Source organism: Caloenas nicobarica, chromosome 2 (assembly GCF_036013445.1).
Source record: "Caloenas nicobarica isolate bCalNic1 chromosome 2, bCalNic1.hap1, whole genome shotgun sequence".
In the NCBI taxonomy this organism is placed as follows: domain Eukaryota; kingdom Metazoa; phylum Chordata; class Aves; order Columbiformes; family Columbidae; genus Caloenas; species Caloenas nicobarica.
In genome coordinates this window covers 7,527,986-7,543,597 of record NC_088246.1, presented here as the reverse complement: position 1 = coordinate 7,543,597, position 15,612 = coordinate 7,527,986, and the positions used below count along the sequence as shown (strand labels likewise).

General features: G+C 43.6%; 1 protein-coding gene across 6 annotated transcripts in view; it reads left to right on the top strand.

The window, feature by feature from the left end:
- The window catches only part of PRKAG2 (protein kinase AMP-activated non-catalytic subunit gamma 2), a 230,634-nt gene that overhangs the window by 163,259 nt on the left and 51,763 nt on the right, over positions 1–15,612 (top strand). For 4 of the 6 annotated variants that reach the window (XM_065627202.1, XM_065627205.1, XM_065627204.1 and 1 more), the window contains one exon: positions 14,711–14,795. In XM_065627202.1, coding sequence (XP_065483274.1) covers positions 14,711–14,795 — 85 coding nt within the window. Of the gene's footprint in view, positions 1–14,238; positions 14,271–14,326; positions 14,488–14,710; positions 14,796–15,612 lie in introns of those variants that run through there. The other 2 variants (XM_065627207.1, XM_065627206.1) reach the window with 2 other exon arrangements.

Genomic DNA, 15,612 nt, shown 5'->3' with positions numbered 1-15,612 from the left:
TTATTTAATTTTTTTTCTTTCTTTTAAGATTACAATCAAGCAAGTTTGGCCACTTGAAAGTCAGCTGCATGGGCTGCTGACTCAGAAGAGGACTAGATAGCATCTTGGCAGCAGCTTGGAAAAATGTTTCCATTGTGCTGGTGAAATGAATGCAAAATATTTATTCTTTGAGCTTGTTCACAACGGCGTTCTCAGCTGGTACTGAGGGTGGGGCCCCATGGAAGGCATTTGTAGGAAGACAATAATGATTTGTGTGTGCCCAAGGTATGCATGATCTTATTTTATGATTAACAAAGGACAAGGCTTATAAACTGAAGTGTAAACTGGTGAAGTAATCAACAGAGAATAAAAGAAAAAAAGGTAATCGAGGCAGAAGGTCAGCAAAAGATGGGGAGGGGACAGAATTCAAGAGGGGAGGTTTTAATTTTGTATTTTTGCATGTTTAGTGTTACAGAAAATCACCAGTGATAAGGTTAATACCTTAGGCTTTTGAAATTTCTCTCTTTTTTTTTCACTTAAAACCACACAAGCCAGGGCATCTCTGGCATGTACAAAGTCTGCTTCCTTGTACCTCCGAACAAAAAGTTACCAATTGCTATTTTGTGGTATATGAGCACATATGATTCAAGCAGAAAAATAAACATGATTCTTGCCCCAAGGACCTTATTGTCCGAGAGCCTGATCGAGCAAAACAGGCCAGGCAAATTCTAAACCCGTACCAAAGCACTGGCCTAAACAGGACTGTTCCTAAGCGCTATTTCCAGTATATGCTGGCAGAATAGGTTCTCGATGTAACCGTAACGTAGCCGGCAATGGCAGCAGGCGCCTAAGAAAGGTAACCTGAAGGTTACAGCCCCGGGTGTGGTTGAGGTTGTTATGTGTTTATGTTGCTGAATCTCAGGTGCTGTTTTGTTTTGGTTCATGTCAATGTGATGGTGGCCTTGATCCAGGAAAGCACTTAAATGTGTGGTTAATTTTAAGTACGTTGGTAGCCCTGTTGGAGTCAACAGTACCAGAGCACTTAAAGCTGTGCGCATCCCTCGGCACTTTGCTGGGTCAGGGGTTTTCTACAATTTTCAGTCTATTAGAACACTTAGAAATGGCTAGCACAAGTACCGAAGATGAGAAAGGAAGCTGATGGACGGACAGAAGATGGAAAAAAGAGTTGGGGAAAACATTAAAGGTTCAGAAAAGACTAAGTGAGGGGAAGAGCTTGGGAATCAGAAGAGAGCTCCCGGCCACAATGGAAAATATCTGATCGTTGAGTGGCAGGGAGAGCAGCAGCTGCAAGATTGCTATCTGCCTGCTGCTGGGTGTTTGGCCTTTCAAGCTTTGGGTGTTGGGATTGTAGTTACTTGGAAACGTTTGCGGTGTGTACTAGCTCAGGATCCAGCTCCTTACAGAAATGGAAACAGCTATTGATGAAGGAGGATCCTCTGCAGCCCTTCTCCCTTCAGCATGATGACAGTGACCACACAAGAGCACATCATGCCAGACCCGTTGCACACCTGGACAGGCTGCTGCCCAAGCCGGTTTCTTAGGCAGCACAGTGAGGAATATTTTCCATGGAACATGTCTTCAGCAAGAGACAGCAGGATGCTGCACAAAGGGACGTAATGCAAACTGGTCACCGAGTAGTTTCTTCCATCATCCAAGGTTTTACAGGTACAGTGGTTACATTGTGGGGAAGAGGATGCCTTCCGCAGCCTTCCTTCTTCTCCTCATGGCCTCAAGCATTTGGCTGTTGCTGTTTTAGAGAAGAAGTTTTGGAATCCAAAGAGCATTTCAGTTGCAGAGTTTTTAAGGAAAACAAGAATTTAGAAAGGAGAAAAATAGAGTGCCAGTAGCTGGGGCATGCTTTAGAGATCAGAGAGAGCTGGCTGCGGCCACCTGCCCTCTCAGACATCACTTGTGGGCCTCTAAGTCACTTGGTCTCACAGTGCCTCTGTTTCCCATTTATTAAAAAAAAATGAGTAACACTTCTCTAAGTAAAAGAGATCTTACGATGATAAATACACAAAAGAAAGTTCTGCAGAACTCAGATATTTGTAGAACAGGAGCTGCAAGTGGCTTAAGATAAGTTAATCATAGATAGCATGTGTTGTACGTGAAGTTTGTAGCAACAGGCTTTTAACTGCAGACACTAATTGTGTATAGGAAGCTGAAGTGTTTTCAGAGCACATCAAGATTTACAGAACAGATCATTGTAAAATAGTCCGTTCTTCTGAGTTCTGTGTTTATTTTAGAGCTTCCTTTAAAGCATTCAGTTCAAAGAACTATCACGGGATGTTCTGTCCTGTATATTATATAAGGATTAGTATATAGACACACAAAACTTGATGTAGTGCACTGTAATGTAGATTTGCTCATTTGTACTTGTTTTTACCACAACGACCCATGAAATTACTGTAAAACCATGAAGCAATATAATGTCTACCTAAGCCTATTAACGACCTTAAATAAATAGTTACTGTTTTTCTAGAGATCCATTGCCAGGCATCTATTCCAAACTTGGTGTGCCTTTCCCAAGAGCTTAAAATACCATCAAAACAAACTAAAAATGAATATAACAACTCCTGAAATATCCAAGCCAAATCAGCTCCCCTTCTTGCAGGAATGTCCCATGCTGTCTCTCACCAGGCCTTACTTGGGCATCTCCCGAGAACAACCCAGCTGAAATGCCAACGCTTACCCCAAATGGCCAAGGTTGAGAGCGGTCTCGGTCTTGCCAGCGCCACAGCAGTTTCCCTCCTGCTCTGCCATCGCTCCATGAGCAGTTTCAGCTGCTCCCTCAGACAGCACAGGGCACAGGTAACGTCCCTAAATACCAAAGGTCCAAAGCTCTGAGAACTCATCATCTCAAAAGATGACACTCTTTGTCTCGACAGATCATTAACTTTGATATATGACCATTTTGGCAGAAACAACTGCTTTAATCTCAAACTACTGACTGTGTTATTTAATTTAATATTAAACTGCCTTTTTTTTTTTTAATTTAAGTTAAACTAACACTGAATTTCCAGTCTGCTGCTTAAGTGTGCTTCAGAAGTGAAGATGCATCTCCTTAGGGCTTATACACAATTTAATGTACAGTAAGTAGAATTTAATCCCGATTCTACTGATATAAGTGCCAGTTTTTCTGTTTATTTCAGTAAGGCTAGATTCTCTTGTGGCTCAACTATTACCTTACCTTGTAATGACAACATAAACCAGTCTGTTTTCATACCACTGTTAACTGGGAGGTACCACTCTGTGTTAATACAGAAGGCTCCTCAAACAGGCTGTTGAATATTGAATGCAATATTATTTCCATGTTTTGAGAGCCTGCAATAAGCAATAACAAAAAGCCCTAAGGAAGCATGTCAATAAATAATTTCAGCTCTTTGCAGACATTTCACTACAGAGTGAACCCGTATCTAAGTTCACGTGCTGGTGAACCTAGTGTTTGCCATACCCACACACCTTGCCGGAGGTGAATCCCTGGTCCTTAGCGTGGAACTAATTTGACTTTTTTTTCAGTTCTGATTCCTGAACACAGGGAAAAGCCTTACCGGTATTTCCATGTCTCTTTATGATATTGTTTGTAGTCATAAAATATTTAGCTCAGACATTTGATATGCTTCTTGCTTAGCACAGTCCTTGCTTCATTCCTTCCAGATGGTGTCAAACCACAGACCCAGTGCAGAGGATGATCTGGTTTCACCTGTGATGTACCTGAAATGATGGAGGGATATAGTTAAGAGGCTGTCAAAAGGGAAAGCATGCACGACAGAAGGAAGATATCCATTGCATGTTGCTGTTATTGCAGATTTCTTCTGTGCATAACAACAAAAAAGCAGCCGTGCACAAAAATTAGGCCTGGAGTGATCAGCAGTAGATCTGGAAGTAACTCAGGAAGAGGGTTATGTTCCTCAAGCTATGCACATTCGGTGCCATCTGAAAAACAGCTTTTTGTGAAAAGATTATTTATTCGGAGATTACAGCTCAACCATAGGCTCTGTGTTGAAGGAAGTTTATTAATATATTGGTTTGTTTATGCCTAATAGTAGCTACTCTGATAACAGACTTCGCAAGCTTTAGTGGGGCCACAGATGGCACTCGAGCCTGGAGTTTGTCACCTGTGAGGTCGGCTTGACATCTAATGCAAACACACGGCCTCTGAGTGCTCTGAGGAAGTCATTCTTAGGGTTTAATGTCCTCCTAGAACTGCACTGAGAAATACTTTATTATCTTTGCCTGCCTCTTTGAGATTGCTTTCAGATACTCCTGGAGTCCTATTGACATCCTCCGTCACGATAAGCTCTGCAGAAAGCACCTATAGCGCAGCTCATTTGCTCCCTGTTTACCCTGCAATTACCTGCTGCTTAGTGCAGCTCGTGCCACAGGGCGAATTATTTGTTCAGTCTGGTTCTCTGGAAATTTCTTGAAGGTTTGTCGAGACCTTGGGTGATTCAGCTCAGAGCTGAAGGTAGCCTCTATTTTTCAGTAAACCACCCTTGTCTTTCTGACCTACATCGCCCTGCTAACGTCTGGGCTCAATAGATCTGCTTCCAGCCTTTCAAAACTGCTGATCGTGAGCATGACTTTTAACAGTAGGCTACTAATAGGTTGCTAGAATTTTGAAGAGTTTACTCAAGCCTGAAGTGTGGTATCGATTAACTTCAGGCTTTGTTAGGGAAAAGGTGTTTCATTTGAAGTTTAAAAAATATCATAACTGAAAGCTTGTGTAATAGGTGTTTGCACAGTGAAATCACTATCCATGACTGAGGCTTTGAAATATAAACACTAAGATGAAGAAAGTGAAATGGTGTAGAGTAAATGTTTTTATTTAAATCAGATTTGGCTCTTGAGCATTTTTTTAAAATTTGTAATTCTCGGTGGCCTCCATTCTGCAGATTACTCATCAGTACTCTGGCCTCAATCCAGCTAAAGTACTTAAGTAAGTGCTTAACTTTAACTAACACAAATAATCCTGTATTCAATGCCAGTAAATGAAGACCCAAGTGAATGTGGGCTCATGCTAACTCTTCCATTCATTTTAAATTAGTGGATGCTTACTTGTTTTTTACCATTAGTATTATCTTAATCTGTTCTTTTGGGTTTGTGTTATGTTTTTGGTTTGTTTTTTGTTTTTTTTTTTTTAAATCTGTGCTTGTCACAACAAAATATCTACTGTAATCATGCTTATTACCTGATTAGTGTAGCTTTCTCCAGCAATAATTTCCCCTTGCTCTCAACCATGCCCCTCAGTGCGAAAAGAGGTAGGGCCTATTTCAAACGGTTGAAAGAGAACTCAGGCATATGTGTGAAAACAGCTAAAGTATATCTTTTTGAGCATATATGATAACAAACATTTAAGATAAGAACACTTAAAAACTCTGGAATAGATTAAAACAGTAAGTGGCACCCCTGTGTTTGCAGAATCAGGTCGCATGCTTGTAATATCACTATTCTTAACAAGCTCAGGTTAGTTTCTCACAAGTACTTAACTTGTTTGAACTTTGTGTTAAAAAGAACAGAATTTAAATTATTAGGCTGTTTGATCAATAACGTGCCACACTGATTATATTGATTTGGATTCCACCTCTATTCTCCATGAGTAATCTGAGGAATGAATATCGGCCACAAAGGCTTATGTCGAGAGTGCCTCAGCTATTCTTGACTCAAAACTGCCTTACCTGAGTTAGGACCAGACATACACGTAGAGATGAGAGATGACCAACACAAGTCCTGCCTCTTCTCCACTTCTGCCTTGACTTCTCTGTAAGAATTTAGCCAGGGATCTGGACTATTCCTTGGTCTTCTACTTCCTTTGAAGTTTATTTTTTAGAAGTGCTTAACTCTTCTGTCACTGGTACAATTTTTTTTTTCTCCAAGTGAGGTGCTGCAGGACACTGCTTGTGTGTAAGACAGGTTCTTTGTTTCTGGTGTTAGATCAAAGGAAGTTTTGTAAATCTGTCCTGTGTCTCAATTAAGTCAGTGACACAAGTCACTGGGATTAAACTGCAAGTTCAGTTCCATGCAGACATATTTAGGAAGGGCTCACCACTAAAAATGTGAAATCACTCTGCACATTCAGTTCGCATGTCTTCAGGGGGAACAAATTTCAACACTCAGGACTGTAATTGCAGTGAAGATTTAGTAGAAATGCAAGTTGTCCATTTCGTCATCCTTCCTAGCACTGAATGCACTCCTATTTTCCTTCTTTTTTTTTTTAGGATTTGGCTAAATTTGATTGTTGTTCCATTTATGTTATCCATTTAATCTACTAAAGATCCCCAACTGTGACTGCTTATCCCTAATCATTAATTGTGTAAAGTAATTAATATTACAGCTACTCTTTTGCGGGAGGATACACGCAGTGGCAGGCTAGTTACTAGTTATAAAATGTAAAAACTATATATAGTTGTTCCGTATTCCACATCAAAATACTCCTGCTTAGGACCACTGAGTGATTCATATTCTGATGATATTGGGATGAAGAAAAAAAAATCTCTCAGGGTAGAGTTCTCATCCGATGGCAAACTCTGTTTTAAATGAAATCATTAATCTTCAACCTCACCATACAGTATTAGAAATACATATAGAATATATACACTTGCTCCATCATTTTCATACCTGCTGCAGGATGTTTGTGTCTCTGATGCATGGAGGGCCTTGCAGATTAGGGTCAGAGAAACAAACTGGCACGAATAAGGATCCAGTGAAGAACATAAAATGCTGATACGGTCTTCATTTTCTATTCCAGGTTTTGTTACGGGATTTGGTTATTGTGTTCTAAACAAAGTGTAATCCCTGAGCTGTCACCACCTTCATCTATACGTGCTACACACTGCCATGATTATAGCATCTAATATGGCATATTTCAAAAGCCTTTTAAGACTAGAGTAAATTTTATTGCATTTCTTCTGGGTACAGGAAGAAAAAACTTGAATCCAGTATTTTGTATGAGGCATCCCCATCCTTACTAGTTTGTTTGGTGCTGGAGCAGAAGTTCATATAATCATAGAATATTAGAATCATTTTGGTTGGAAAAGACCTTTAAGATCATCGAGTCCAACTGTTAACTCAGAACTGCCAAGTCCACCACTAAATCCTGTCCCTAAGAACCTCATCTACACGTCTTTTAAACCCCTCCAGGGATGGTGACTCCACCACTGCCCTGGGCAGCCTGTTCCAATGCCTGACAACTCTTTCGGGGAAGAATTTTTTCCTAATATCCAATCTAAACCTCCCCTGGTGCAACTTGAGGCTGTTGCCTCTTCTTCTGTCGCTTGTTCCTTGGGAGAAGAGACCAACCCCCTCCACGCTCCAAGCTCCTCTCAGGCAGTTCAGAGATCAGAAGGTCTCCCCTCAGCTCCTGTTCTCCAGGCTGAACCCCCAGCTCCCTCAGCCGCTCCCATCACACTTGTGCTCCAGCCCCTTCCCCAGCTCCGTTCCCTTCTCTCAACTCGCTCCAGCACCTCAAGGGCTTTCTTGTGGTGAGGGGCCCAAAACTGACCCCAGGATTTGAGGTTTGGCCTCCCCAGTGCCCAGCACAGGGGATGGTCACTGCTTTGGTCCTGCTGGCCACACTCTTCCTGATCCAAGCCAGGATGCTGTTGGCCTTTTTGACCACCTGGACACACGCTGGCTCATATTCAGTCACTGTCAACCAACACCCCCAGATCCCTTTCCCCAGGCACTTTCCAGCTGCTCTTCCCCGAGCCTGTAGCGCTGCCTGGGGTTGTTGTGACCCAAGTGCAGGACCCGGCACTTGGCCTTGTTAAACCTCATACAATTGGCCTCAGCCCAACGATCCAGCCAATCCAGATCCCTCCGTGTGTCCTCTGCCCTCCAGCAGATCAACACTCACACTCAGTTTGGTGTCATCTGCAAACTTACTGAGAATTCTGTTCCTTAGAATAAAGGGTAGAAACGACAATTCCTGCATGGCTGCTCTGTTCACTCTGAGCTTTTCAAGGTAAAGGGACTTTGTATGAGAACCAGACCCAGAGCTCTTTCTTCACTAGGACTGACCACGTTCTCTCAGCACCGAGCGGACTCTTGCAGTGCCACTTTTCCCCGTGCAGTTAGCATTTTGAAATACAGAAGGGACCCAAGGTGGGATCCAATCTGAGCCTCACTGATTCTAGTGTTCTCAGCCGTCGTAAACCACTGGTAGCAGTTATCACTCTCGGGCAGAAAACAAGTAGGAGTTTAATTTACAGTTTAACCAGCAGATGAAACCTTGTTTTTTTCCGATAACTTCTTTTTCCACTTCATGAACCACACTAAATTAAACAAAAAAAAGCAGTATGTGTTTTAAATTAATTTTGCGCAAACAGATAGCAACAGAATAAGTGTATCTATGACATACATTTGGAAAAATTCTTAGTTGTTCATTGACAGCTCATCAGGAGAAGAGCTGTTAACTACTTGAGTTGTATAGAACCGTAATTGTAGTAAGGAGCACTAGCAAATGGTGGGAAAATTACCATTTGTAGTTTACTCTTGCATTCAAAATGCATTTGCCTTGATTTGCATTTAGATGGGAATTCCTTCTTGTTGCTCTTCAATCCATTAGGTTTTATAAGCTAAGTAACCTTTTTTTTTTTTTTCTTCTGAAGTACTTGGAAGGGCATTCGGTGTTACTGCTGAACTATGAGCTGTGCATGTGGCACTCCAGGGTATCACACTCCAGGGTATCGGTACCAAGTGTCACTGCCTCCTTTCCTCCGAATGAAGGGAGGAGTAGAAAAGTCAGGAAAAGCTTTGAGAAAGACAGCTTTTTCTTTTTTTTGTGCTTTGAATTTACCTGGAAATGTATAGTTTTAAGTAAAGCACAGATAACATTTTCGTTGCAATGCCTGAATAAGTCTGTTCCACGCAGACTTGTGATTTGCAGCAGCGTTTCTTTTTTTAGGTTGTTCTTTCTATTTCTACCTAGTCATCAAAGACTAGTACATAACCTTTATTATTACTCAATATTTGCTTTAGAATTTTTCTGATTTGGAATTAAGGCTACTTGTTGGAGGTGGGGGGGAGGGAAGTAAATTTACATTTGTATTAGATTGTTAGTAAACTGGCTTTCGTACAAAACATAGATGTAAAGACTTCTCACTGAATTATCATACTAAGAACAAAGATATTTTTTCTAAAGTTTAGACAAAAATAGAAACAAAAGAAAATAAGTCTAGAAATTACATTAAAATTCATTCCCCCTCACAGAACAATCATCTATATGTAAAAAATTCCCAACAAATATTTTTTTAACCTGTTGCGAAAAACCTCCTGTGACAGAGATTTTACAGGTTTTCTTCAGCAAAGTGTGCTGGTGCTTCCCTGTTGTTATGCTCAGAAGGTTCTCCCAAAGTCCAACCTAAGACTTCCTTGCTAAAAGCTAAGGAGACAACTCCTTATCCCATAACCAGTGGACCCAGAAGATAGTTTATCACTTTCCTTCTTGCAAAAACACATTGCTTTTTGAGACTGGTATTATATTGTCCTTCAACCCTCTTTTTTTTTTTTTTTTTTTTTTTTCTCCTAGATAAAGACAAACAGGAGGTTTTCAAGTCTTTCTTTACAGGTCATGTTTTCTGAACTCCTAGATCGTTGTTGTTAGTTTTCTTTGGAAACCCTTGGTTCATTTTCGAGTTCAATGCTTAAAACTGAATGCACTATCCCTGCTGGCATCTACCCAGGGGATGTGTAGAACAGATTCTCCGTGCATTACCTATATCATATTTGTAGTTACCGTGATGCTTTTTCCAAGAATCTGACATCGTTGTCTGACATTCGGCTTCTTTCTCAGGTCTTTTCCTTGCATGACTGCTGCAAGCCAATTCTTTCCCATTTTATTTTTGCATTTGATTATTGTGTAACGCACTCTACTTACTCATATCAAAGTGCATCCTGTTTCTCAAAGCATTGCAGCAATTCTCAAGATTATTTTAAGTTCTAAGGCTACCCCTAAAAGAACAGCGTCTCTTCGCACTGCGTCATTTGAAAATGAGATCAGGTTATTCATTATTCCTTCATCAAGTCATCAGTGAAAACGCTGAATGATATTAGAACACAGACCTCTGTGGAAACCTCTCTTAGATAAAGAAGTATTACTGTCTTTCTTGTGAATATTATTGTGACCTTTAGCAGAGGTTTCATCTGGACCATCTGGCTTGCTTACTTGAGTGTCCTGCAATATAGTGTCAAAAGTCTCGTTACCTCAGTTGCACCTGCTTGCCACAAGACTTCCAGCCTGTGACTAACGCGACTGAGATGGGCTTGCCATTGTTCATACACATTGGCTGTTGCTGATCTTTATTTCCTCTAACTACTGAAAATGGGTGTATTTGTTCTCTTATCCACCTTGGAATCAAAGGTAACACCGTGCAGTTTACAGTGTCTTGGCTCCCTCCCCTTACAGATCGCTGTGCTATGCAGAATGAACCTCACCAATGTAGAGATGAGATCTAGTCAGTACAGCCAGTGCACATCATTTTATCCCAAGTAATTGCCAAAAATAAGCCGTGTGAAGGATGTCCTAGAAATGTTTCTTTCTCCCCTGGTTGCAGAAGCAGCAGCTTCGGGTGTTCAATATGAAAACCTACACAGCAGGTGTCTAAGCTCAGGTGAGATGGATCGTGTCCAAAGCATTTTGATAGAGCCGATCTGACGACTGCCCCGATAGATCCCTATCCCAATGGATGCATTCCTGCTAATTCAGGGAGGCAAGATGGCAGGAAACTACATCAGAAATAATCCTTCTGCGGATGTTAATTGCTGTTCACATCCCTGAACTGTCCCTACAATTTTAATATTTCATGTGTTCTTACGAAAATAATGGAGTTCCTTCAATAGGACACAGGAATAAAAGGACTCCTAGATTATCAGATAGGTTTTAACGTGTTCATTATAAGTGCATACCTCATTTACAAGACTGATTTTACTTCTACAGAGTATTAGTAACTCCCTTTACCCTAGAAAGCTAAAGAAAACAGGCAAAGTAAGCAATTACCTATTAAAATTTACATTCTAGCCTTCCCAGAAGTCCTAAAACCTCTTTTGTTTACATCCACCTTTTTATGACTTTTGCTGTTGTATCAACCTTGAGTTGTTTTACTTTGCCTCTACAAAGATTTCTGGCGTTGCTGCATTAAGCTTCTGTCTTAGTGTTATGTCGTAGGTCCACATTTTTTGGCATAAGTAATGCCCCTGTAAAAACCTAATTGAGACCTAGCAAAGAAGAAATGTATTCAGGCAGTTTTGGGTTTTGCATATATTTATTTTCTAAACATTTATATATAAAATTGATTTTGCTTCGCTGTATTCAGTATATGAAGTCTTATCGCAGTGGGTATGTCAAACAGTTAAAATGGGTTACCTGACACACTCTGATAGCAAATATTTAAACCATAATCTGGACAAATCCCTTGGTTGTAGTTAATAGAAACCTCCTGTAGCAGTAGAACAAATAGTCACAATAAACAGATATTGAAATGTTACAGTATAAAATATCATTTTGGTGGGAATTTTACGTTTTTTGAAAGACAGATCTTTTCCCTACCTTCAACCAGCAATCCTTTTGTAAAATAGCAGACAGACTTTGTAGAGAGAAGCAATACCTAAGATCATTGAAAATATCTGCGAATTTGTCTAATGCTGTAGTAAATTACAATGAACAAGACTGTTTTCACCGCTGATTTAAGCAGACTTGAGCAGGTTGTTTCCAGAAGGTGCGGTCCTGCTGTCACTCCTGCCCTTGGCACTCCCTGTGCCAGCGCTAGCTGGTACAACTGTGCGCTGAGTTGGATCAGGAACTGATCTGGATAAAAACCAACCTCTTCTTTTGGTCCTTTTGCTTTTCAGCTGCATCAGTTTCCTGTTCTGACTCACTTTGTTGCCTACAAGCCAAAAGGAGCTAGAATGTGAAGCAAGGAGCAAAATGAACACCATGATCGGCAGCTTGTTCCAAAATTGGTTTAAACAAATTGTAAGACTGCAGGCAGAGATGGAATTTCAGCCTTTACTTCTCAATTTCCTTTGGGTTTTTTGAGTGGTATGGATGTTACAACATAGCTATAATGTTCTCATTACAAATCTCTGATACGTATTACATTACTGCCTTTACATTGTCTTGAGTTTCTCATAGTACACGTGGTCTGGCAGTAGATTCTGTCATTGTAAAATCCTGATCTTGCAGTAAGCTCTGATGTTCACAGCACAGTGCAGCTCATTACATGAAATGGGCTTAACTGACTTTTTAGAAGCATATCTGTGTTCTGTAGCAGGTGAAATGCAATGCAGCTTTGAAGATTCAGCGTCGCTTCCAGCTACAACCAACCTCAGAGGTTTGTGTCCTCATGGTTGGTGCTTAGTAGATTATGGAGTGTAAATACTTGTTGTTTCTTTTTTAAAAAAAAAGAAAGAAAGAAAATCATGACAGTTATTTCCAATCAGATATGTCATCTTATTCTTCTCTTCTTTTGGTTAGCAAAAGAGGTTAACAACTCTTATCAATATCAAGGTACATGATAAGGAAGATAAATAATTCAGAGCTTTTAAAGATAGCTCCCAGAGATAATTAAAAGATTCCAAAGCATTTTAATTAGTAGGCTGAAAATATTATAAATTAATATGAACTGCTTTGGTGTCTTCAGTGGCTGGTCAGATTATTTATTGAAATCCTAGAAGTCTTAAAAATACAGCTCAGAATGAAATGATTTAGGATTTTATTTCAAAATTTTCTTCACAGTAAAGAACTGGATATTGTTAACTTTCTTGCCTATCCTTAAAAGTGTCCCTACAAAGAGGCAGCTTGGGAAAAAGACGCTATCACCAGCAGTTAGCTTCCTTGCTTGAAACTTCTCTGGACTTGAGAAATAACAGCTAGCTCCCTGTTTTCCCATAATTTTTGGCACTCTCCTCCCATCATAGCTTTAATTCTAATTACCTTCAAGCTTTCCTATGTTCTATGCACATTACTGTGCTACCCTAGATCTATTCAACCTTCCCTCCTTGAAGGACTTGCTGATTTTTTGAAGCTTGAGCCTCTCCTTAGGGACCAATAGATTTTTAGTGTTCTCTAAAGGCTCCTGTGATTCCTTTGAAGCACCATGCACATGTGTTTGCTCACAAGATCTGTTGCCATTGCCAAACAAATAATCTGTTTATCCACCTCTCGAGCATCCATGTCTGAACTGGTCCTGCTGAGCTTCCTAAACAATCAGTAGGGACCTATTCATTATAGTTAAGGAAGCCTAGCTATAGCTTACCACATCTCACTGCCTAAATAAATCTAAATGATGAATCTATTTCAGATATTTCCATTGATTCTGCTGTAGTCTGGCAGACAAGCTCAGATGCAGACTTGTAAAGCTGGGTGCGATAAATCCGCGCTTGGTCAGCAGATGGTGTAAACTCCATCCTTCAGGCCCTGTAACAGCAAGTGGTCTGGGCTGTCAGCCTGAAGGGCTCAGGTGCTTGAGGGCAAAGCTCAGGGGGTGACACCACCTCACACAGAACAGCTCTGAAATAACCAGCCTGCAGTGACAGCCATGGTGGGGCAGTCAATGTTAGGGTTTATTAAAGTAGGACCATGTGGTCTGATCACAATGTAAACTAGAATTTCACTCACGAATCCCTGGGTCAAGTTTCCCCGTAAGTGCCGGCTGAGGTGAGGCGCGTTGTGAGGAGGGCGCTCCGCCTCGGGGCCGCCTCCTCAGCGGGCTGCTCCGGGGCTTGCCGCCGGCTTTGACTCACATGGAACACGCCGACATTCGGGCTAATCTTGAATTGTAACTTCTCGAACGTTTTAAATGGAAACGAGCGCGTCTGGTCCCAGAGCGGGTACTCCGGGATGGCGGCGGGAGCTCCCTGTCACACACGGGGGAAACCCCCCTCAACTCCCCCTCCACTCCCCCCCCACGGAGGGCAGTGGAACTGTCGGCTTCCCCGCCGCTGCCTTGCAGGTGAACGGGCGGGACCATACCAACCCCGTCTCGCGGGGGGAGCGGAGGGCTTTCCTCCCCTCCGCCCCGTCTCGTACCGCTCTAGTCCAAAGCAGCCAGGCGAACGGCCGAGCCCGCAGTGAGGGCTGCGAAAGGCGGTTGGCCGGGCAGAGCTCTTGGAGTGGTAAACCTCTCCCTCCCCCGCCCCGCTCCCTTTTGCGCGCGGAAGTGGTAGTTACCTTCCCCTCCCGCTGCTGACCAACGGGCTTGACTGCAGCAAAATGGAACGTACCAATCCCTCAACGGGAGGAGGGGGGCGTGCGGGGGAGAGGAGGCGGAGAGGTGTGGCGGGAAGCGCTGTCCTGCCAAAGGGCGTCCGGCCTCCCCGCGCGCCCAACGGCCGCCAACGGCCGCTCTGTCCGCGCCGGCGAGAGGCGGCGCCTCCCGGAGGCACGGCCGCGGGGAGCCGGGGGCTGCAGGGTTAATGGGCCGGGCGCAGCCGCCGCGAAGAGGGGGAGGAAGGGCGAGTCCCGGTTCCTCCCCCCTCAGAGTGTGCGGGGTGTGTGTGTGAGAGGCAGCGCGCCCCGCGCCGTGCGTGTGTGGGAGGCCGAGGGGCCGCAGCAGCCGCCACCGCCCGGCCCCAGCGCCGGCCCGCCCGCCCGCCCTCCCCTCGGCGCTAACCGCGCCAGCCGCTCCCCGCGCCGCGCTGCTCCGATGCCGCCGCGGGGCCGGTGAGTCCGCGCCTGGATGCTCATCGCCTTCTCCTCTCTTCCCTCCCGCAGGCGGCGGCGGCAGCGGCTCCGGCTCCTTCTCAGCTCCCGGCCGCCTCCGAAGGGATGCTGGAGAAACTAGAGCTCGAAGATGAAGGTAAAAATTCAAGGGGGTGGGGGGGAGCGGGGGCAGGTCGGTGGACACCCACACCCCCAGAGGGAAGGCAGCGGGGTATCCCCGCCGAGGAGCCCGCCCCGGGGAGGGGGGCGCCCCGCGGTGCTGCCGCCCGCGCCGGCCGTGTCCTGGCAGGGCGGGTCGCAGCCGTTCCCCGGCCCGGTCCCTTTGTCCCGGGGCCGCAGCCCGGCCCGCACGGCGCCTCGGAGCTTTCAGTGTGCAGTCCCAGTCAGCCGGGGTCCCTGGCGCTGGGGGAACGCGAAGCTTCGCGGCATCCCCTCCTCCTACCTTTAAAACGCTCGTTCTCCTCGAATACGTCTGCGATACCAAATATAGACTTTGAGAGCGAGGTGCGAGCAATGATGGAAAGCTTTTTCAGCGAAAGCTTCTGCTCCTTATGGATATGCATACATCTGTTTGAAGCGGACAGCTGTAAGCTACATTTTCCTTATGTGGCTGCTCTCTTGGGTTGTGCTTCGCTGCCCTGGTAAGAGTTGCAGTTTTAACAGAGCGTGCTGTTCTTGATAGGGAAACTCCTGGCAAGTTTTTGTATCGTGCAGGCACTAAGCTGTGCTGTGGAGGAGCAGGAATGTATTTTCTCGAACTTGCACAAAGCATTCACTTACCTCTGAAAGATCCGTATTGAGTATCTTGAGCTTTTAGTTTTCAGAAGGGATCAGATTAGCGGATGCAAATGTGGACGCATAGGTAATCTTAATGCTCGGGATTGTAAAGTGGCTAAGACTTTATGGGATGTGTTCTGCTGTAGTTGGTAACTGCTGTTGTAAAATGTAGGACA